The sequence below is a fragment of the Homarus americanus genome, unplaced genomic scaffold (genome assembly GCF_018991925.1).
Source record: "Homarus americanus isolate GMGI-L3 unplaced genomic scaffold, GMGI_Hamer_2.0 scaffold24694, whole genome shotgun sequence".
Lineage (NCBI taxonomy): Eukaryota > Metazoa > Arthropoda > Malacostraca > Decapoda > Nephropidae > Homarus > Homarus americanus.
In genome coordinates this window covers 9,792,519-9,816,920 of record NW_024732780.1, presented here as the reverse complement: position 1 = coordinate 9,816,920, position 24,402 = coordinate 9,792,519, and the positions used below count along the sequence as shown (strand labels likewise).

Here is a 24,402-nt window from a genome sequence, read left to right as displayed (position 1 = left end):
ATTTAAGGTTACGATTAAAAGGAACTCTCACTGTCTCCATACAAACCTCAGTACAGACACAGTATTCACTCAAACAGAGAATAGGATATACTTACCCTGCATTATTTATCAAACAATTTAATAATAATGCAGTGTTTAATCAGTGTTAAATAGGAAACATTCTAAAAATTTATTACAACATCCCACAACAGTAGTAAGAACAAGGATATTGAATTAGACTGGCAATATCAAATCATAGGGTTTACAACTCACCCACTGATTATACCAAAAGTGTACTATTTGTAATACACAGGAAAGCCAAAGTCTCTGAGGAAAACAGGCCTGAAACTACCAATCTTTGTCCCACAAGCTTAATACAACTGCACAAGGGGTACCTCACATTAGGAGATAGTTTAGGAGGAAGTTCATATATTCCTCAACTAAAAATAGACTTCAAGAATCAAACCAGCCCATCCCAGGTATGCACTAATGCTTTAACAATGAAAAGCAAATACATATATAGCAAGCCCTCAAGATAATGGACAGGGAGATTGAAGTGTAAATTTAATACTCAATCAAGTCTGCCCATCTAATGAGGCCCCCCCCCCCCCAAAAGCCAGTTTATGCCCATCAGCTAAATCCCAGCAGTCTTGACTATCAAATGGTGCGAGGCCTGATCCGTGTGGAAAAACCACAAATAATATGGACTGAGATATAATGCCAATGAAATTTCATGTTGCATGGATCAGGTCCAAAAGGCTTATCACCCCACACTCAGGAAGGTCAACAAAAAGATGTCTACAAACCTTTGCCAACAACAGGCTTATGAAATAACATCAATCTTACTTGAATGGTTACACTAAGAACTACACAAAATGTAATATTCCTTGACATGTTACAAAGGGGCTGGATACCTAGAGTTTTGTAATAAAATAGGTAGGCTTAGGGAGGGCTAGTCTGACAAGTCTGCTCTTGATGGCAGTCAGCTTAGAATTGATTTCTGAAATGGAAGACTTACAGACAGATAGTGGAGCCGAGGTCTGGCAATAAGTGTGCACCGGACTCTACAGGATGACCAGTGTACCTGATCTCCCCCGTTTGAGACAAATGTGTGATGGGGAGGAAAAGGTAAGTGACTTACCCAGAATGGGTCAACAGCTCAACTAATGAAGATTGTTTGAGGAGATATAACTCCCAGGTAAGTAATGAGTGTTATAAGAACCACCTGGGTAAAGGGCACAACCCAGTAATCTATTTATATTTAGTCTAATGACTTCAATAACTTCCCATTTTTATATCTGGGATAATTATTAAAATATCCTCATATCTTTACCTAACTAAATGACCTGCACACAACACTAGAGAAGCAGGAAGAACACTTACGGTGGGGTGACTTGACGTGCTCGAGTGCTGGACACTGGACAGGGGTAAGGGATGGACAGCAGGTCCTCGGGTCTCTCCCTCGCCAGTGTCTCCCTCCATAAAGCCTGAGGAGTCTGACTGGGCACTGCCTGAACGACACAGTGGCCCAATTGCCCCCAGCCTCCCACCTTCATCCTGTGAACCATCATGGCCTCCCCCTCGTGCCTGTTGAGTTACCAACAATTACAATTCAAAAGAGAATGTGACTGTATAACGCATACAGTTTTGACATAATTACTGTTTAGAAAGGAGATTTTTATTTTATATTTTTTTAAACTGAATCTTTGTAAACTGCCTGCACTGTATAGCCTCACACACACACACACTCAGATACCATGCTTGGGACACACTCTTATAGTAAGCAGGACTTGAACTAAGGTGGATGGCATCCCCTTATTAACTCAAAATCAAATACAAGTCTGTACAAGTATCCCTTGATTTAAAATCATCTGTTTTACGATAATCTGTGTTAAATTTAATTAGGTTTTAACATCCTCTCACAATTAACATTAGGCAAAATCCATGTTATTGTTAGGCTAAATTCTATGACGCGGAATGTAAACACTGGAGAAATGCATCTTTCCCTTCACTTGTCAAATCCAAGATGGCTGACATGAACAGAAAGTTCACGGCCACCATGCGAGTTACAGTCCTGCTCTGTTTCAACATGACCTTGTGATTGCTTCGATACTTTGCCATTATTGGTGAAAGGAAAACATTAACGTTCAGATTATGCTCAATTTTGGTGACTGTGAAGTGATCATTGTAATCGTGTAACTTTGAAAATGGCTAGCAAGCGTCCTGCTGACATGTGATGCCGACCACGATTGTTTTTGTTTTTATTTACTTAATTAGTGTAGGATCATTTTTTCTGCGTTACATGTCTGTGTCGGACAGGCCAGGAATGTGTCCCATTGAAACCCATGTTAAAAGGGTCGCAATTTACATAACGTTTTTTTTTGGAACACAACCCTATTGTAAACTGGGGGATAACTGTATTTTACTACGATAATAATTGATAATTCTAGTGCATATATTTCCCTCAAATGTCACCAGAATGTAGTATTATGCAGTTACATAATTACTTCTACTTTTTCACAAATTTCAAGAGAGGAGGAATACCCTTCAACCCTCTACCTAACCCAAACTCACTACCAACCTCTTTGTTGTCATTTAATAATTTGAAGGGATAAGGTAGGATGGATAAGAGGGCCAGAGGGAAGGAAGATACTGGGAAATATAACTGAAATGAAGAGCTCTGTCCCCTGAGATATACAAAGTCTGGGAGAATAGGTAAAGACAGCCCACAAGTGTCTGGTGTGGAGGGCCTTGGTCAACAGCCTCTGACATAAGGGTGACATGGCTGACACCTTGATTGATTGATTGATTATAAACTATTTTGGTATTACAGTTATTGTACTTATTAATGGAAAGAACCCATATGGTCTTTTCCTTTTCCACAGTTATAACGTAACATAAAAGTTTCAGTTTCCACAAATAGTCCCGTCTTCATTCTTTAATAGATTACACTCAAGTTTGAACTCCAACTGCTCAATGGAATATGGACATTTGAGGTCTGATTGTGCCACTCTCCCTGACAGAGGAAGTTTTCATTTTCCCCAAGTTCATCATTACCACAACAATATTTTCAAGGGTGTCTGCTGGAGGAAAGGGGGGGGGGCAGTTGCAAGTACAGGCTGTGTTATTCAAAGTAAAGTACCTATGCAAATACCCCATCTATATATAAAAGCGTACCAAATCCAGTTGTGGAAGCTAGTTTATCCCTTTGCTCCCCCCTCCCCCCAAGATTAACCACCCTTACCCCACAGGTAGCATTAGTGCTTAATCATCAGGTAGGGGTTAATCTTCAGGTAATCCAAATACTTGATACTCAGATTTAATGACCTGGTCTTAGAGAGAGTTAGAAGTGTTCTATTCTACAGGTGTTGTTCACCTTGTGTGTGGGGGAGAACTGCCCTGTTTAAAACAAGAAGTGACCTGGGTAATGTGTAGTAGTACTGACCTGGTCTGCAGTTAAGGTGTGGGGGTGATGCTGCTGGAGGTGAGGCCAAGGGAGATGTAGAGTAGGCGGTGACTGACACCTGACGTCCGCACAAGTTTCATCCACACATTGTTGCCGTCGCAAACTGCACGCACCCCGATGATTTGGCACATTTCGGGGATCTCCAATGACAATAGGGCGATTTATCAGATGTGATCTTACAGACTCACTGCAATTATCCATTACAACAGTAGAGGCTGAAAACATATCTGTATGATGTGCTGTTGGGTCAAGGGTGCAGGAGGAACAATGTAACAATGGTTGCAATGGGTGAAAGGCACTGTGAGAAGGTACATGTACAAGAATATTTTGGCCAGTGTCAAGTGCACTCCTGGTTGCTTGTGTGATATATACAGAGTTCTGGGTGTGCATTTCACTTGATAAGTTTTGTGTGAACTGTTGAGGTGTATTAAAGTGTAGAGAGTTGCCAGGATCACTGGAACTGTGGACAGGCACATCAGCCTCACTGATTATCTGGTGATGGGAAGGCTCCTTACCACCATCATCCTCCAACTCTTCCTCTGGGATCAACTCATCCACCTCTCTGCTGCTGTTGCTGCTCACTGTACTGATGCGCTTACTGCTGCCCAGGCGCTTCAGTAGTTTGCGACGACGCTCGGCAGAATCTGCTGAACCACCCAGCTGAACGGGTCAAATATATTATTAATTAAGTGTTCTATAAAAGTACTGTCATGTATTCCTTGTCAACTTCAAAGCTACATACTGTACTTCTACTCAAAGATAATGAGCACAGTGCAATGAAATTATTTTATAAAGATGCTAAAACAATACAGAACATAAAATTTTATTGTAAAAGTTAAACAAATATAGATACATATTGTAGCTGTGTGTTATTCCAACTCTAACCTTACACTGTACAGTATCAGTGACTCTACCCATAAAACCTTCCATGTTGGCTCTACACTAGTCTTTAGTTACCTTCACTCTCTCAACAGATGGAGTTCTAAATATAATAATAAATACAGGTCCAAAATTTTTTGCTACGAACTCAGAAAAAATTCAATATACTGTACAGTATATATCAGGTGCCTAAAAGAGAGCTCAGGCTCTCAACTGGCTCAGCCATATGAATATTGTTATTATTATCCACTCTGTATCTGTGTTTTTCTGGCTAAATAAACTGTTTCAATTCAAAAGTATGCCAAAAAGACAGCAACCTTTGTAAGCTGAAGAAGAAATGAGCATAAGAATAGAAGGACATTACCGGTTGTGGGGAGTCGAGAGAATCTCCTGGGGTGGTGGGTGTCTCGGGGGCTTCAGAAGGTGGTGGGTGACGGGTCAACAGCAGCTGTAAACTACGTCGTCGGTCACGCAGCTCCTCCTCGCTGCTTTCAACGCTGGTGGCTGAGCTGGCCATGGACCATACCGAGTCTTTGTGTTGTAGAGGTTTGTGAGGTCGATAACTTTGCTCGTCATCATCTTCTTGATCTTCCTCATCTTTGGAGTCAGGTTCATCTTCTTCCTCAACTTCTTGAGGATCCAACATAACATCTGGCCCATCTAGATCATCCTCATCATTGAGTAGCTGGCCATCACGGTCCAGGTCAAATGAGGCCTGACCAATGATGAGTCGCTTGCGTGGAACTTCAGGCGACTTCTGTCCCTGTAGATCTAACAGTCGACGGTTTTCTGGGTTCAGGACCGACCGTCCAACTGCCGCCAAGGTGTTCATCACGGCACTCTTCACTGCCGTTTTCTTCGCAACTGCAGCAAACCTCTTTATCCCTGTTGGTTGAGCTGGGGCTGGAGGTGTCCGGGGAAGTTCATCACTGGAATTTCCATGCATAAGTCTGGTGCGAGACTCCCGGAAGTTATCAAGCAACTGGGTCATCAAAGGGGAAACTGTTGCTACAGATGACCGACGCAGCGCTGCTCAAATAGATGAATAACCAAACAAAACGATTAAAAAAACAGAATTAAATGAACATAAAAGAAAAATACCAAAATAAATGAGTAAATGCGTCAGAAATAAAGGTAAGTTAATACATAAGAACATACATTTTTTTTAGCTGAAAACAGTTATTCCTCTACAGTATTTATGAGAGGGATATACACCTAAAAAAAAGTGGATAACGAAATTCATAAATTGATAAGGTCTCCCCAATGATTGAGAAAAAAAGAGGCATGTGTGTGTGTGTGTGTGTGTGTGTGTGTGTGTGTGTGTGTGTGTGTGTGTGTACCTTACATGATCTCCAGCACAGCTGTGTGTCTGGGATTTTGTAAACATAAGAATTTTTGGCTTGTGTCTATAAAAAAATAAAAAAATAAAAGTTCCCTAATTTATCTAATAATATAGTAAAGGAACATATTAAATACTGAAAATATATAGAGGAATAACTATACATAAACAAACCACAAACGACTTATATTCCTGACCTATATAACTGCTCAAAAAAAAAAAAAAAAAAAAAAAATGGAAAGTGAAATATTAACATGGAACAGTAAGTGATAAACTAGATATACCAAACCCAAGATAATACTTAATATAAACAATAAATAAATAAATAAGGTAAAACTTAGGACGAAGAGACTGCCAGACCACACAAACATTGATCATTACAGCTGTACAGTATGCATGTGTATTACACCTGTACTGTACTGGTGACTAACATACAAACAAACCACTCAAACAACCTCCTCAAGTCTTGTTTGTATCTATATATAAATCTGGGGTATAAACATTCATTATCTGGGGTATAAACATTCATCATCTGGGGTATAAACATTCATTATCTGGGGTATAAACATTCATTATCTGGGGTATAAACATTCATCATCTGGGGTATAAACATTAAAAATTCCCTATAAAGTCAACACTTACAGTATACAATTTATAAAGCTGAGATATAATGGACAGTATTACGGATTTTCATTTTCAACGGAGGTTTTCTGATACTGTATTGTACCAGCTGTAACTGATATACTGTACCGGCCGTAACTATGATTCTGTACTCCCTTAAATTGTTTTTGTCATGTCTTAATTCTCAATCTCTCCTCTCATTCAAAATTAAAATCATAATAAAGTATCATATTTGTTTTCTATACATTACTATCAAAATAACATTGATAATATATAACTACTGTATATTAACCAGATCTTAGTATCAATATAGAGGAGTGATCTGTGACATTTTCAAGACCCCCTGTTTGTTATATTCTGAGGAGAAAATATAATGTGTAATATGATTAATCCTTTCTTTGATGCCTTGATGAAGTCTTGTTAGAATGTTCTCTCAGTCAGTCAGGAAAATGTGGTGCATATGTACACAGTGCAGTTTATTTGAGGCTATGCAGGTAGAAGTAAAATTTTTTATATTTCTCAACTAATTCTAAGCTTGTTGTTTCGCATACCAAGGAAGCAGAACTACAAGTTGGCAATACTACGACACTATGACAGTTTGCAGTTGCTGGTCTGTTTATGAATTCAGTTATTATGATCTCAAAACATACGGTACTAGGGTGTATGATTCAACTATACACGCAAAAATTTCTCATGCAACAAAAATTCCAGATATGTGGTATGAAAAGCCAATGTGACCAAAACACTAAGTTTAAGTTTTATTTCATATGTTTATTATTGAGAAAATGCATTATGGTAATAACTGTCAGTTCCAGCTAATAGAGCAGCTGTAAGTAGTAAGAAATGTTACCTAGTGAGACCACAGATACAGCTCTCTCTCTCTCTCTCTCTCTCTCTCTCTCTCTCTCTCTCACATACACCATTCCTTTTGTAAAATACATATTCTATAGGGTAGAACAAACATATATAGTCAAGTATCACAGAAATATATATATATATGTATATTTTTGTTTTTGTACACTAATTATATAACATTTTATATATACTGTATACTGTAGTATAGAGAATAAGGCTATTAATACTGTTTACACATCTAACAATATTACTTGATCCATATAAAAAGCCACAAGTCTCTCATATAACTGCTAGAAGATGCTATAACACACACACACACACTAGACCACAACTAAGCAAGTCCAAACTGAAACAATCATAAGTTTTGTATAAGTTAAACCAGTGATGAACTGTGTAAAAATGTAAAAAGTCTGGACACACTACAGCACGAGTCTCTTCTGACAACAACACATTATGTTAACAAACTGACTGATGGGCTTCACTGATAACATGAGCAACAATTAACAATAATACTGAGAAGGTTCTATATAGACACTGTCTCATTCACAGAATGTTACAGTAGCCTGTACTGTACTGTACTAACTAGTAGCCTTATACAAGGTAGTACTGTACAGGTTTACACAACATTGTACAAGTACTATAACACAGTACAGTACTGTATGGGTTAAGGTACCACAAGAGTAGCCTGGGTTATGTAACACTACAATATCTTAATATATATCTCTTCTCTAAACACACAGAGACTCCTACTGAGTGTCCCGCCACAGTACTGTACAGTACGTGGATCATATGACACTGGTACAGTGGTTAATGATGAACAATTTACCTTACTAAAGTATTACCATCATAATAAGCTGGGTATTTATCATATAGTCTCTGCAGTACAACACCAGCCACTCTCTGCATCTAACTCGGTGAGGTCATTTGTGGCCAACACACGGAGACTTTGTGTTATCACATTTTTATACTGAACTAATCTGCATAATGTATGCATATAAAACATCCGTATATCAAAATAAAAATACTGTAGTATAATAAACTTGATCAATGAAAATTAAATTTTATTAACCCCTTTGTTATGCCTCACAAAAATACTATCATAATATAAGTTAAAATTTGCTTCTGTTTATTCTTGTCTAAGAGACACAAATTTCTCAGTTTAAGATAATCATAAAAAGTGAAAGTGGGTCCCATAGGCATAAATTGCCCGTTAAGGACAGTGTGGATACAGCACACTGTATACATGTACTGTACTAAGACTTCAGTGCACAAGGAGGCAGCATGACCAGTACTGCTCTCAACCGCATTCATTTCCACAAGTTATAAACTTAGGTACCCATTTACACCTGAGTAAGCTGGGAGTACTATGCAGGGATCAAATCATCGACCCATAGAACAGAAGGGAAGTGCTGTATCCACTTGACCACTGCATTATACCTCAACAGTTATTCATTAAGTGTTCAAAACTGGAAAATGACTTTTAAGTTAAATATGTAAAACAGATTGTTGAGTAGGCATTATTGATCTCTAAGTAGCAAAGGGGTGTAAACCAGTTGCCAATCACCTTGAATATTTTACTACACTAATAAAGCAGTTCCAGATTTTTGTGTCAGCCAGTTCAAGTTACACCACACTTGTATTAGTTGTCCCACTATTGTCCCCACTACTGTATCACTTAAGTTTCTCACCCACTTATTATCATCCCACTATTGTTTAGGCCACTTCTTATCACCCCCAGTACTGTGTCTCCAGTTCACTTAAGCTCCTCCTATTATCATGTTCAGCTGGAGATGATAAATCCACCTCCAGCAGTCACCTCTCGAGGCCAACACTCAGGTCGACCCCCATAGATAAAGTACTGTATCTCATCTTAACCTTTATATGGCCCAGGGAGATCCTTAAAATATTATTATATTTACTACTAATAATAAAACTGATTACATAATAACAATTAAAAAGGAAAATAAGTTACAGTTATTATTTGAGACAATCTAAAATAAAAGAATGATCCTTCTTAGCAATGCATTTTTTTCAGAGTCATATTTGAGAGTTCAAGGTTAGCACAGTAATGTCTTTGTGGAGCCAGTGTGTGTGTGTGTGTGTGTGTGTGTGTGTGTGTGTGTGTGTGTGTGTTGCTAACTCTGAACCCTTAATACCAGTTACTTAATCACAGGCTCAATAATACCCAATACACACAAATAAGCTAAAACACATAGGGTTTTTATGGTCCATTAAGATGAACACCAAATGTATAGTGACCAAATTTTCACCTTTTATTTCCATCATAAATAACACTACACTATGCTTGTCAGGAGTAACGTTCATGCATGAGGTTATGTTAGTGGTGTGAGTTAATACCTTGAGCCATGATTATGTTGTCTTTACAGATAAAATTATAATCTACATACTATATATACTGTATATGTGATAGGTAACTGACTACTGTACTGTACACTGCAAGTAAGTTACCCACACTCCTTTTGTATCACTAGCACACAACTGTCATTCTCTCCAACACATATTCACTCTCTCCCTGAAGCTCTCCACTGACAGTCTTATTACGTCCACTCTCATATATCATGGATCTGGGGAAGGTTAGATACAGTTTCTTTACAGTTGCCTAAAACATTGAATTTCATTACCCGACACATGTCCCTAATTTCAGGGTTTTCGCCACAGTCTTTGAAGTGTGTCAGCCTTCTCTAAACTCGGGATGATTGGAGGGAACTTTTTACTCTTACATACAGTGCTGTCTGCCCCTGGGGGATGATGTTCAAGACAGTATCATACCTGTGAAGAATTTAATTTCAAAAAAAATTTCAAATGTTTTATTGGGAAATTTTGACAAGTCTGTGCTGACAAACTACAGCACTTTGGGGGAAAACCCTGAATTTCATGTAATTTTCTCACAACCAAATAAAACAGCTTTTTCTTAAACCTCTGTAACAACGGGAGCTGCACCAAAGTTTGAGGTAAATGAGTATTTGTGCTCAGAGAATTTATTCACTATCTGGCAGCCAGCACTTAAGATGTTTTTGTAACATTTTGGTTACTATAGATATACAGTAAATGGTGGACTTAATTACATAGAAAGTGAACTTATTTCTCAAGTTAGGATTTGAAATTTATCAACATTTAAAAAAAATGCATATACGTACACCATTGTGAATGCATGACCCTTAACAATATTACTACACAGCAGATTCTTAATAACTAATAAGGAGTTAAAACCCATTCTTAAGTAAAAATTTTACAAACATATACATCAGTCTCTCCCTGGTGCAGCATAACTGACCCCTGAGGGAGATGTACTGTACTGGTAAATTTACTTGACTGCCAGGAGCCCCCCACAAGCTGGGACACATCTCCAGTACACATCTGTCAAGTAAATAATGAAACTGAGGCAACACTGGTACCGCTACTCACAACATTTAGTCCAGCTTAATCTAAAAGTTTGGGAGGAGTTTCAGTTTTTGATTACCCAGCTTTCACTCCATTAGTTGAGCATCACCACTGGGGGAGTATCATTTGTGACGTTTATTGGCAAAAGTTTTATTCTATACCTGTAATGTATCCTCTCCCACCACCTCATGTGAGTGGGCGAGAGGATGTATATCAGATGTATGTTTAGTAATTGGCCAACCAGCATTAGCCAATCAGAGGACATAAATGTTCACATGTGGAGTGTAGTGCGGCTGGCGTACAGTACGATAAATATAGAATGACTGAACATACTTTACCAGTTTATTATAAGGTGTCAGATTATTGCAGTATACTGTACTACCAGGTTGTGAGACTAAAGAGAGGCATAATGTAGTTCTCAATCTGTGATAAAATGGAAAAACAAAACAAAACACTTAATAAACTGATCCATCAACACCAAATATCATCCCATTCTCAAACTAACTGTTCATGATCAGCAATATATGTGATGGCTATAAGTATCCCTAATATACTGCCCCTCAGCCTGCAAGTTATATTTAATTATAGTATAAATATTTGATACATACACAAACAGATCTTCATTTCAATGGAGAATCATGCATGAGTCAGGAACAAGGTGGAGGAGGAAGACACGTTGCATGGAGAGTGTTTGGGTATTCTAACATGGGAAACATTCATCCTCAAACATAACACACATGAAAACTTTTCCTTGTCCGTGATGTTACTTTATAAACCAGAGGATAACAATACAATTTAAAATAACTGATAAGTAATGGAATACATCACAGATTTAAGCGAAGTTTAATAGACTGCACATGCTTAGTTAAAATTTGACCATGCAAGCATTACAATATATTCATGCAAAGATATAACGCTGTATAAACACTTCCTTTATATGTATGTACTAAGTTGTATAGTGTGGTACTTAAACAATATTTGAAATACACATCATACACAACACTTAGTGAAATTTGTCACTGCAGCTCCGCCCACCATATAATACTGCACCGCAATATGCATTAATTCCTCTCTAAGTGGAATTACAGTTGTTATGTTTATAGTTACCTTAAATCTCACCATAACTATATACTTCATTCATAAATAAACTGAGAAAGCTGCACGCACGCACGCACACACACACTGGTCTGGCGTACAGATGAATAAAACAGTCATCAGATGTAAGGAAAGTCAAAACTATATTAGCAACCAGACTGCACTTTAAGGGTACACCAACTCATGCCGGGCGGTGGTAATGGTGGTGCTCTCTTCAAGGTTTTTATCTCAAACATTGGCCTTGAGACCTTGAAATGGAGTACTTTATTGATTCCAAAATCCCTTATGCTGGTAGAGGTCATAGTTAGGCAGACCTCATTATACAGGTCCCTATAATGTCGGCCATCCTTTACTCCTGGATATACTGAGAACTCTTCCCTTCCTCTTGCACTGTTCACTTCAGATGGGAGTGACTTGGTACAGCAGCTACCATAAGAAAAGGTGGAGGTTATTGTCTGCCATCTGTGATTCAGGTAAACCTACTACTTTCTATTCAGTTTCAGGCGACTAGTTACAAGCCCAGAGGAGGAGAGTTATGGCCCGTTGGCTCTCATAATGCTAAGACAGTTAAAATATGAGGTGAAACAAAAGATTTAGGAATGGGTGGCTAAATATCTCCTATGTAGGATGGGTCAGAAATGCATTACTCTATAACTCACTTATCATACAAATCTGGTGTTCGAAGCTCTGACATGTGTCCAAGCATTGATATGGCAGGACAGTGCAATCATTACATAGACCAATTCTCTGGTAATAGTCTAGTATTGTTTATTAATACTGGGGACTGCTGTCACACTACACACACACCAAAAAAAAAATCTTGTCCAAAAACCGATTTGCCACCTACCATCCTCTCACCGTCTTCGAGAATATTTACCTCACTTGTAGAAAAGAGAAATCTAACCTTCACAAGGGCGAGTCCCACAACTTCTTCCTCAACACTCCACCTAACTATCTAAAGGTCTGACTAGGTGTTAATCTAGATTTTACTCACTAAAAATCTTGCCCCATCAAACACAATTAGAACCACCCTAGTAACTGTATGCACTACAGTACGCTCCAGGAGATGATCAGAATCAATCAATCATCCAGATACACCACACAGAATACTCCTTCTTTAAGTTCATATCCAGAAGGAGTCCTTAAAATTTTGTTCAAGAACCTGAGGTAGCATTCTTGTCAAGATATGCATGGCAAGAACTTCCTTAAGTTCCTATGAATTGAGATGTGCTAATACGGTAAGGATCCTTTAAATCAATGAAAGTAAACCACTTTCCCAACTTACTTAATTGTAGTTGACTGAAACTTGTGACCAGGAATACCAATATTTGTTCATTTTACTCCAAACTACTTTGTGACTCCCATATCCTTATGAACATCCTATGATGGGACAAAGTCCACCATCTTCCACTGAGCCACCTGAGAAGTTCATGGATACTTATTATAATTTATTTTTTAAACTGTGTTAGTTTACCTCAACTGTGACTGACTTACTGTACTTCTCTTTGTGTGGCAGAGCTTCCTCCTGCTTTACCTCCAGACAGTAGGAGGAAGCAGAGAATTCCACTCTTATTCTCCATGAAAATAAGCCACAACTTTGGCATAAAATTCAAGACAAATCTAAAACAGTCTGAAGGTATTCAGCACTATAAAAAAAGGAGCAGGGCTGACCTGCCATATACAGTAGTTTGTATGTATCAAATTTGTTTATAAACTTTATTTATTACAAAATATCAAAGAAATGCTACAGGTCGAATGATCTAAACAATATGAACAGCTCATTAAGTGTACAGAAACTGACAAGCTATATTAATTGTAAAGTCAAAAGCTGACTGCTTATTTACCTTATGAGAATATTATCTGAACAAAAACTACGGCAATATTCTGCCAGGGCAAATGAGGCCTCATGATAACTCTTGAACACTTTGTTAATACAGTACTGTGGGGGGACCAACTTGGCCAACAGATCCAAAGGTGCTGATGGTTAACTCTTGTAACATTAAACCACAGCAAGTAAGAGATGACCAGTATGACTGTTCTCTCTGACTGTTAGCCAGGGAGTAAATAGGTAGGGAAGCCTCAAGTATTGTGACGACTGACTGGCCAATCACAACTGTAACAAGACCTTCATCCTTTTGGGGGGTACAGTACCAAATCTTCCTTATTCGAGGCCAACAATATCATGGGACAGGGAAGAGTGATCACTATGTCCGAATGGATGAATAGGTTAACCCTGGCTGACAGTATAAAAGGTTGATCTATGCTGTTAGTAAATCCCCCTGTAATGTATTATGAAAGCTACCCAACTAAAGCTTGTAAACAGAAATACAGAAGCAGCTCTATGGGTTGTAATGGTGAATATATAAAACTATACCCAGGACAATCAGTTATTCTTCTTATTCTCAACTTATGCCACACAAACATATAATTTGATATGGTACAATAGTTAGTTAATTGTCAATACGGACGCCCTTACTGATGCAACCACACCAGCATGAGTAATGGGACAAGCAAGACTAATAAAAAAATAAAAAAATTAATGCTGGAGATTCAGAGATTAAACTGTTAATAAAAGAATCACAATAACTCACCAACTGATGACTCACTCACTCCTTCACTGTCACACTAACTTTCACACACACTCTGATATTTCTGTCCAACTCTCTCCTTTTCTGATTTTTTTTTCACTTATAATTCCTTATGCTTCTTCATCCCCTCACTCCTCGTTCATTCACAAATCCTTAGTTTTCCTGACACAGCATAATGAGGATTTTTTCTCCATTTTGAGACATAAACAACATCAAGGAGAGCTCTTTAAGAATTGCTGTTATGTCTCTGGTACTTGTAGATATAGTGTAGGAAAGGTCAGGAGCTGCAACTATGAGGGGAAGGAAGGGGGAAGGTTCTGAGGGGGAAGGGGGAAGGGGGAAGGTTCTGAAGGGGGAAGGTTCTGAAGGGGAAGGGGGAAGGTTTTGAAGGGGAAGGGGGAAGGTTCTGAAGGGGGAAGGTTCTGAGGGGGAAGAGGGGAGGGTCTGAGCTCACTACCTTGCCATGAGTGTGGGAACAGCATGCACAACGAAGATGAAAATTAAGCAAGCAATTTCACGTCTAAAGCACAGAAATATTTTTACTAAACTCCAGAAGGTACATTAAAATATACAGTACATGTAATATTCTGCTACGGGAACACTGCACTACGGGGAAACAGTCTCCATCAATGGTTTAATAAGAATAAGGGAAATTAACACACGTCATCGCTTGTCTATTAAGTTTCTGTCTTTATTGACATAGAAAACGAGGCAGCACACAATTAACCCCACCCCGAGTATTTTGATTTATGATCCAGACGTGAAGAACCAAAGGCAAGGCTGGAGACAATCCTCGGGGGACTCTGTGTTTGTCTGGCTCTCATGTATGTGATATCATTATAGCTGCTGGTGTTGAGAACAAAAATTATGGGAGGTCTCAACAACAGTACTCATGGGAGGGAAGAAGACCTCAGGAAACAGACAAAGTGTGAAGAAATTAATTTGTGGAGAGTTTATGTACTAAATATATGAGAGAGAGAGAGAGAGAGAGAGAGAGAGTGTGTGTGTGTGTGTGTGTGTGTGTGAGCGTGTACAGCAATCATAACATTATCTCACATACGATTCTCTTAAATTCTCGCGATTCTAAGGTTTGCGTATTCACAACAACCTGCCATCCTTTACACACACACACACACACACACACTTATTTTCTTTAATATTAATGAGTATTTAGAGGAGCATTGTTAATTCTTTTTTTCAACTTGGTAGCAGAAAATGTAACCTGAACACACTCAATCGAGTCTACCCATACCTAAACTCTATACAAACTTTAACCAACCTAACCTAACCTAACCCAACCCAAAATGATGGGATCCCGTACCGGTCGGTTAGGTATCCTGCCACTAGATGTCGTACACGCTATAGTCTTAAGCACGGAGGCAATGGAAGATAGAGCGATCACACACAGGAGTCGATGGTATAGGCTACGGAGATTCACGACAAGTGCAGAAGTAAGGCACGTAGAGAGAGCCGGTCGAACTTATTGGTATTTACACGAGGAAGCTGAGATAATGATTAGACAGTCTTGTTGAACAGTTTTAGAGTGGGAGGTTAAACACAGGGAAGGTTAAGGGGAGGTTAAAGATATGAGGGATTAAGGTGGGGTTCAAGGGAAGGTTAAAGATGGGGGAGTTAAGGGGGTATAAGGGAAGGTCAAAGATAGGTAGTTAAGGGTGTTTAAGGGGAGGTTAAAGATGGGGGAGTAAAGAGGATTTTAAAGATGGGGTTAAGGGGAGGGACAGGGGTTTTAAAGACAGGGGGAGTTAAGGGGTTTAAGATTTAAAGACAGGGGGCTAAGGGAGGTTAATGACAGAGAGTTTAGGGTGTGTGAAGGAACAAACATGCTTGATTAATAATGTAACAGGCTGTGTGTGTGTACCTTTCAGCGACAAAAAAAAAAAAAAAATAGACACCGTTAAATAGCTGGAGAAAAATAGGCAGCTAAGATTTTAAAAGCAAAAGGCAAGTTTCACCGTACGGGCTCTTAACTGGGTTTATTTATCTATAATTAGCGCCTTCCTTATTGATGTCTATTTTTCCGCATTTTTTGGTCCCTTACCTCATAATTCATAACTGTTTATGATGAATATCGGAATATATACTTTACTGAATTATAGGAATGTATCATTATTGGCTTAAATTCTATTAATATTCAAGTATCAAATAGCTTTCTGATCTGTCAAACAATAAGCTAATCTAGTAGAACCTCTTCACTACCTCAGCTATTTCTACAACCATGATCCCTCACTTGTTTATCTTGGGTTCCTAAGTCATACAGTCAGAATTAATTACTTTTACAATCTTATCCAAACATCCGAGTCCTAAAGCACCACAATCTTGACCACCTTAACTGGTATCATTATCGTACTATGGGTGTTACTAAGAAGCACAAAATGAGAGCCATGTGTCATAAATCATCTGTGATCGTCCTCTGCAGGTACCAAAGACAATATCAACTCGACATTAATACTGCGGTCCCTGCCCACACTGCACACTACCCATACAGTACAGGAAGTTCACACAAAGTCCCTTGATGTGTGTGTTGACAGGGTCCTTTAATTATTAATCTAAACCAATGGTGTGTGTGTGTGTGCCATCTCCCTGCAGGCATAATGTCACGGAATACAAGGTGAAGACTGTGATGGAGTAACCTTATAGTCTTTTGGATGTGTAAATTCCTTGTGGGAGGCTGTACACACAAACCTCAAAAGGTTTTGTAAACATCCTGACCATTACCCTGACACTGTTCTGTATACTACACTGGGACTCTTGTAACCCTGTCAGCAGGTGCCTAATAATATCAAGTACTGCACTGTAATACTAACAATCCTATTAGCTAACTTCTAAATGCTTCTACTCTAGCCAGCACCATTTCTTACTCTATGCAAAATAATGGGCCCCAATGCATAGAGTAGTACTGATAATACTGAGCAAATTTTCTAAAATAACTTCTGCAAAAGATTCCCAATAATAAATCTTAATATACAAATTGAGTTGTAGTAGTCTCTTGTAACAAAGGAAAAGCCAATACTGTACAAAAGCCCTTTCCAGAATGTTTTTAAGTAAGCAAATTTCACTAGGATGATATGTATTTATAAATTTAAATGTTGCTTTATCTGCAATGAATTTAACATGCAGAGAATGAATCATTCTTAAGGTTGTATTTGTATGAGGATATGTACAAGTTTCTAGCAACTGTTTCATAAGGTGAAGTGATGATGTATTGTTTAGAAGTAATCATAGAGGAAGGACTGTGATGGAGCTTGAGCGTGTCCATCTCTTTGGACTGTGAGGAAGCGTGACTTGCTGTAGTGTTGGAGAGATGGCGGAGCCGAGCGAATTGACGGCTGTGGCGACTGAGGCCTCAGGTAGTAACGACGACGATAGCGGCGGCGGCCTCTAGGAGACAGCCCGCCTCTCATCATGGTCAGTCCTGTAAGAGTGTCCCCCCTGCATACTCTCACCTCCACACTACACTACACCATCAACTCACTACTGAACAACACACAACACTATAATTGATGACTGTTGGTAAACTGAAGGACAACTTACATATGAAGTAATCAAGAAGTAAACTTTGTGTTCACTTAACTAATATTTGGTGTGCTATAAAATACCCAGGAAAAAAATCTACTTTGAGAGCATGCACCCAAACTACTGTAAATAGTAACTATATTTACTGTATGGTATATGTAGAACACCAATATAGTTCCTCATCACAAGATACAGTCAACAGCATTAATAAAGTAAACTAACCCCTAAAGCCTCATAAAAGAGACTCTCACTTGTGGTTATGTCTACCACCTTCAAAATTTCTGGAGTTGAACAAGAGCCAAAACTCCTGGACTTAATTTTAATCTTATGGAGCTGTCTACTGTACCAATTTATTTTCCAATTGTAAATCCTTTCTCAAGTTAGTAAATGAACATGACTTTGCTCAGATGTACAGACAAATGAAGGAATGTATGGATGACACGACAGACAAGAGTAATCCTATAGGCTAATAATAATATGCGGTACATAGTATAAATAAACGTTCAGCTTCACAAAGTTACCAAAAGTTGTTAGTTCCATCAAATTCCCCCTAGATGTGTTAATGACCTCTTATGGTGCATGATGATCCTCTCAGTAATGTTGGGCTGCTTAGAGCATAACACAAGACTGTCTTGACTGATCATACAACACTACAGATATAACCGAGTCTCAACACACAACTGAGATGCATCAACCCAGACTATAAAATAAGGAAGCAAGGAATGACATACTGTACTAGTGTGATGCCGAATTTGTTGTAATGTGACCCTGAGTTAAGTCTGGGTTGGACCTAAAGGCTGAACAACAAAAACCCATGAAGCAGCGAGGGAAAAAATAAAGCAATGCAGATAAATATCTTTCTGTTGCAATTAAAAGCAAAACCTTGTGACACCTGAGCTGAGGCAAAGCGGACAATATTGACAGACCGCGTTCAAGCTAAAGCATAAATGTACAAGTGCCTTGAGGCCTTGTGACACTGAAGAGGCTCTGTCACTCTGCCTTCACTGCTATGTCTTTCATTTAAAGTTCCCGTTATTAGAAATATGAAGATTTGCTGTCTCACTGCTTATTTAATAGTGTAAAACACATCTCCAGTCCAACTTCTTTTCACATCCCGCCAAAAAAATAAATAAATGATAATAATAATAAACAAATAAATAATAATAATAATAATTCTCTCCTTGCAGAGGTTCACTGAACATACCTGTACTGTATACTGTACTTTACTGCTACAACAAATGGAATACTGTACTGTATTGTGCACCAAATAAAACTTTCACTAACAGCTGAATCATATCTGAACTCTTATTTTGGTACAGGAATTTAATTAAAAATATCAACTACCAAGAGAAAACCAACAATGGTAAAAATTTCCTTTGTTGATCCTGTGGTACTGTACTGTACTGTGTCAATTACGAGCAAACATACCTTGTGGGTCTATGCCAGGCATCATCTCTGCTGTCTCCATCATTTCTGATATTTCATCTTCTGACCTCATAAACTCGTCAATATCATTGCCGGGCACCTGTAACGTACAAGGTGTGTTACTACAGTCCTTATTTAGGTCATATAAATCAATGAAGCAACACAGACTAAGAAGCTCACAAGGCATAAACAACCACCCATTACACTACACTACACAAAAGGATGTCATGAGCCTGACCTTTATTCCACCATATGTACTCATGGAAGCCCAGAGCATTTCTATCATCTTTGGAACATTATCGGAGTTATTTTACAAGTCAGTTTATTTTTGTATCTATCATCACAGTGTCTAATGTTGTGTGCTAGTAAATTGAGTTGGTAGGTGAACCCCTCCTCAACTGAAGGACCCACTACCTCATTCTTGGGTGATGATCCTGCCCTGACATAAACACATAAATATGATGTGTACCATGATTAAAAATTATTTAAATTGTTTAAAAATTATTTAACCCCTTCACTATAGGGATGCCACTTTTGATATTTTATTTGGGTAATGGCAGACAATTATACTCAGTTCAGAGGGGAATCTATACACAAGTGGTTAACTAATAAATTGTAAAGAGACAAAGAGGAAAAGTTATCATTTGCTTCCCTGGCTCACAGAAACAGTCTCTGAGGATACAGTACTATTAAACTGAAGACAACTGCAAAAAATTCATCATTATTCATCATCATCACAAATAAGGGAAACTTAGTAAAAATATACCCATGGCTGTCTACCACAATAAGTATGTTCAATGGGAAGATTTTAAATGGTTGTATGAATAAAAGTCCCTTGAGAAGCCCGGAAATGTAAACTTCCCATTCTCATAATACCGTCCAGTCCCCGAGTGTTTGAAAGAACATAAGGCAACATGAAGAGAATAAACCCCGGGAACAATACCTGCGAGGGTCTAAGAAACCTCTCTGGAATACGTGAGATTCCGTCCTGCGCATGGCCACCAAACCCGAGGCTCAGCAGCACTTCTACAGGATCAGCTTGACGAGATTCCAACAGCGAATCGATGCTTGACCTGATGGACAATTGAACGGTGTGCTTTTTCATCTGGTTGTAACTGTAGCCAAAAGTCATAATAAAAATTCTTATCTGCCTTATGAAATGACTGCTAATATTATTATGGTTATTATTTCAAGAAAGGTACTTTACCTGTGTTTAATACCAGACAGCCAATCAGTGCTTTACATTAAGTATCAATGGGGGGAAAATATAGAAGTTGTCCTTTCTTTACTTGATGACTCTCTTCTTTGGCCAGATTCAGGCTGCTCTATCTGGAATTTTTTGGGGGTGATGAAGTACTCACTACATGCACCTAATGTTAAGTTTGGATGACACTAAACACTACTGTACTAGAAGAGGTAAACACCACAATACATCCCAGTCTATATACGTATGATAAAATATTTCTGGTAATAATACTGTGTAGCTGATCCTACTAGAACACTCTTGGGGTGAAAGTGGGTCACATAGGTATGAATGCCCGTTAAGAACAGCGTGGACACAGCGCACTGTATACTAAGCCTTCGGTTCACAAGGAGGCAGCATGGCCGGTACTGTACCCAACTGCGTGCATTTTCCTAAGTTACAAACTTAGGTTACCATTTACAGCTGGGTAAACTGGGACTACCCAGGATTGAACCAACAACCCATGGAAGAGGAGGTAAGTAAATGGCGGTAAACAAGCAAATATTTCTAATTTGGTTGAGACTGACCAAAAACATGCACCGAACAACAAACTTTACTAGTACCTAAGAAACAGCTTTAGGTGCCCAAAATATTATTACAGAAGAAGATAAACTCATACTAGTGCTTTTACAATGGCAGTTACTGTATTACTCTTTACAGTATAAGAGTACAGTACAATATATACTGCCTATTTACTGTATCAAAATTATACACAAACCATGCTAGGGATGACAAAACTATTTCCTTCACTTCCTGAGAAAGAGAGCATGAGATTATATGTAAGTTTTCCATATCAATATTTCTCACAAGGAATACCAGGCACTCAACAACAGGTACAGACACTAGTATTACCCACCAAGTGAACTTATTTAAACCAGCCATAACTCATATATTAAGACAACAAATATACAAATTAGACAAATGTTAGAATCAAGAGTATGACCACTGTATAGAACATTAAATACATTACATACTTGCTGTGGAAGGAGAGGCCTGAAAGTTCACTCTGGAAAGATGATTGTTTTTCCCGGAGTGAAGCAAACTGAGAGCGTCGCCCCTCAACCCCCATCTTGTCAGCCTGCTGCTCCTGAAGTGTTATTTCCACGTCAGTTAGGGTGAGTGGCCTGTAAGGGACAAGAGCAGCATTAACAAGATATTAATATATTGTGGAGGGGTGAACTAATCATACTGGGAAATAGCACACTGTATATATTCTTTGTTCTCCCAATCCATACTCACAAGCTTATAAAAAAATCTTGTGAGCTGTGCAATTGTTCAGATTAATTAATAGAGACAGGTACCGACTGCATGTGATTTACAATACCATGTGACTCCAGGCCCAGCTGACTGATTCACAACTTGACTCCAAAAGGTCAGTCGGACAATCCATGACACAAAAATATTTACAGTGACAGCCATTGAATTTCTAAAGCAAAGTAAATTTGCCATACAGGGGTACAATCTTCTCAACTCTGCATAAACTACATTATAAAGCAGCTGTAATACTTTCAGGGTACCTGGACCCCAATTTTTCTCAAGTTAAATTTTTACATTTGTCTTCTACTTTCTTAATGCCAAAGCCCCTTGTAAAAGAATTCATGTCAACTGTTAGTACAGTACTACTGTAGCTTGTTAACTTAATACTAAACATTCACATTTTATCAGCATGTTTGACAACAGAAAGAACAACTTGTTCCACTGTCTCCTTCAACACTGCAGATTGACATAATAGACTTTTCTATTACAGTATATCAGCATGTATCATTCTCTACAACATATTTTCATCTTCATCTTTGGGTGCTTACATATGATGACTACTACCTCTACAGTACTGTACACGTCACAGCACCACTGATGACTGTATCGTCTCTGACTAACCTGGTAAAGACTGCAGTAGCTCCATCAATCTGACTAGGCTGGTAGAAGGACGAAGGTGGATGGTGTAAGCGGCCTCCCATCAATGATGCGGCGGCATCTTCGGTCACACTGATAGCACTGGCAGGTTGGGAGGCTGTTGATGTGGCAGCACCAGCAATTGTGACAGAGGCAGTTACTGAGGCATCTGCCCGTGACAACCGTGCTGCACCGGTCGTGGTTACTGAAGATGTCACTAACGATTCTGAGACACACATGAGACCAGCTGCAACAATATAAGTACAATTAAAATGTGTACATGATGGTGGAGATGAGGGAGATGAACAGGTGACATTATCATCACTGTTTTATGGTCACTTTCCACGGCTGCTGCATGGGTAATTACCTGATGGCATGGTGTCCTAGTTACCATCAGGCAAATATGAAACAAGTGTTACAACCAGATGCCCTTCCTATCACCACCCTACTTTATACAGAGTTGGAACTTAGTATTATATGTAGGATTTCCAAGCACCCTCTTAACTGGTGGTTTTCTAGAAATATAAAGACTTCACAGTAGAGGAGAACTGCAGAACCTTTAACAGAGAAACAACATAGAAAATATCCCTGTACAGTATAAGTAAAACTGTAGAGAACATCTTAAGGGAAAACCAAGAAGGACACACAGTCAGAAGCGAACAACAAATTAACCACCTAAAGGGTTAAAAATGCATCTTTAACTGGGAGGAACAGATGAGGTTCGGAAACTTTGGAAAGATCTAGAGCAGCGGTCCCCAAACACGGGGTTGCTACCCAATTTATGTATCATAAGGGGTTGCATACTGGTCAAGAGGTCGATGGGGTTGGATAGAGCTGTTAGGGTCACTTGCGTCACCTGGGTCTTGCAGTTACAGTACTCTCCTTGTGTCAGGTCAGGTCAGTCCAGGTCAGGCTTGCCTTGATGACACGTTACCCAACAGAAGTTCCACAGTCTTCCTTTGAACTGTTCTCAGCTCAGTTCACTCTCTACTTTCCATGGATATAGACAGAAAATGGCAGCAAATTTCAATGATAGATTCCATAGCTGCTTACAAAGTCTTATGATCTTGTTCAGTTTCCGTTCAATACAGACAAAAAACAGTGTTGCTCTTTTGCGCTCAAAATGTAAGATTTTACACGATGACAATGAGGCATGGGTGAATTTTGACATTTATAATGACATAACAAAGTTTTGGATTACATTATCAAACAGACATTTTGCAGTTAAAAATTGAGCTCTCAAGGTCCTGGTACAATTTGCAAGAACCTATGACTGTGAGGCATCATTCCCTTCAATGGTGTTTATAAAAAAAGATTATCAACAAAACCATATATAAAATTTCAACTTGGAAAATTATACGTTGCTTAACCTCATATACTGTACCCCGAAGAAGAGAAAAATAATAAAATGATTACGTCTACCTCTTACATATGAAATGACACAGTTGTAGCATATGACTCATGACAGTTGTAACTTAGAAAAATAGTTTGCCATGTTGTATAATTATAACCCCAGTTAATTAGTTAAACACCCTTAAATTCCCATTCCACGCTAAAGTTATATTTTGGGTGAGAATCTTAAAGCAAAATCTTGATCTCTGGAATTTAGTTTAAAATCTTGGTATAGGTCCTTCAGAGCACACCGGTTCTGTGGTCCATCATCTAATTGTGGGGTAATTAGTGGTTGAAATGACACTTAGCATATTTATTGACATTATTTCAAAGCTAATTTCACGCTAACTATGAGCTCCGAGGCACGATTTTTTTTATTTTTTTATTTTGTTATTCTGGAAATACTCAATAGAAAATGTATTAAATGATTTTCAATACATGTCACATATGAATTATGACAGATGCAACTTACATAAAAAATTAATTAAATGGTGATAAGGGAGAAAAAAGTGATATCAAACAATAACAATAAGAAAAAAATTGGTTATATATTTTCGTTGCACAAGTTTTTCTCTGAAATTAAAAATCTGACTAAAATGTCTGAATTTCAGCTCTAAAATTCTAAATCTATCTGACTCTAAAATCTGAATCCTTCCAAAACTCAAAACCCGACACTAAAAACATTCTGAAT

At 38.4% G+C, this 24,402-nt stretch overlaps 1 protein-coding gene across 1 annotated transcript in view; it reads right to left on the bottom strand.

Moving 5' to 3' along the window:
• The window catches only part of LOC121869093, an 82,219-nt gene that overhangs the window by 13,383 nt on the left and 44,434 nt on the right, over nt 1-24,402 (bottom strand). The window contains exons 4-10 of the mRNA XM_042370247.1: nt 22,305-22,566; nt 21,401-21,550; nt 20,127-20,256; nt 19,187-19,283; nt 4,689-5,353; nt 3,425-4,105; nt 1,363-1,566 (exon numbers count right to left, since the gene is read on the bottom strand). Of these exons, the coding sequence (XP_042226181.1) occupies nt 1,363-1,566; nt 3,425-4,105; nt 4,689-5,353; nt 19,187-19,283; nt 20,127-20,256; nt 21,401-21,550; nt 22,305-22,566 (2,189 nt within the window). The remainder of the gene's footprint in view (nt 1-1,362; nt 1,567-3,424; nt 4,106-4,688; nt 5,354-19,186; nt 19,284-20,126; nt 20,257-21,400; nt 21,551-22,304; nt 22,567-24,402) is intronic.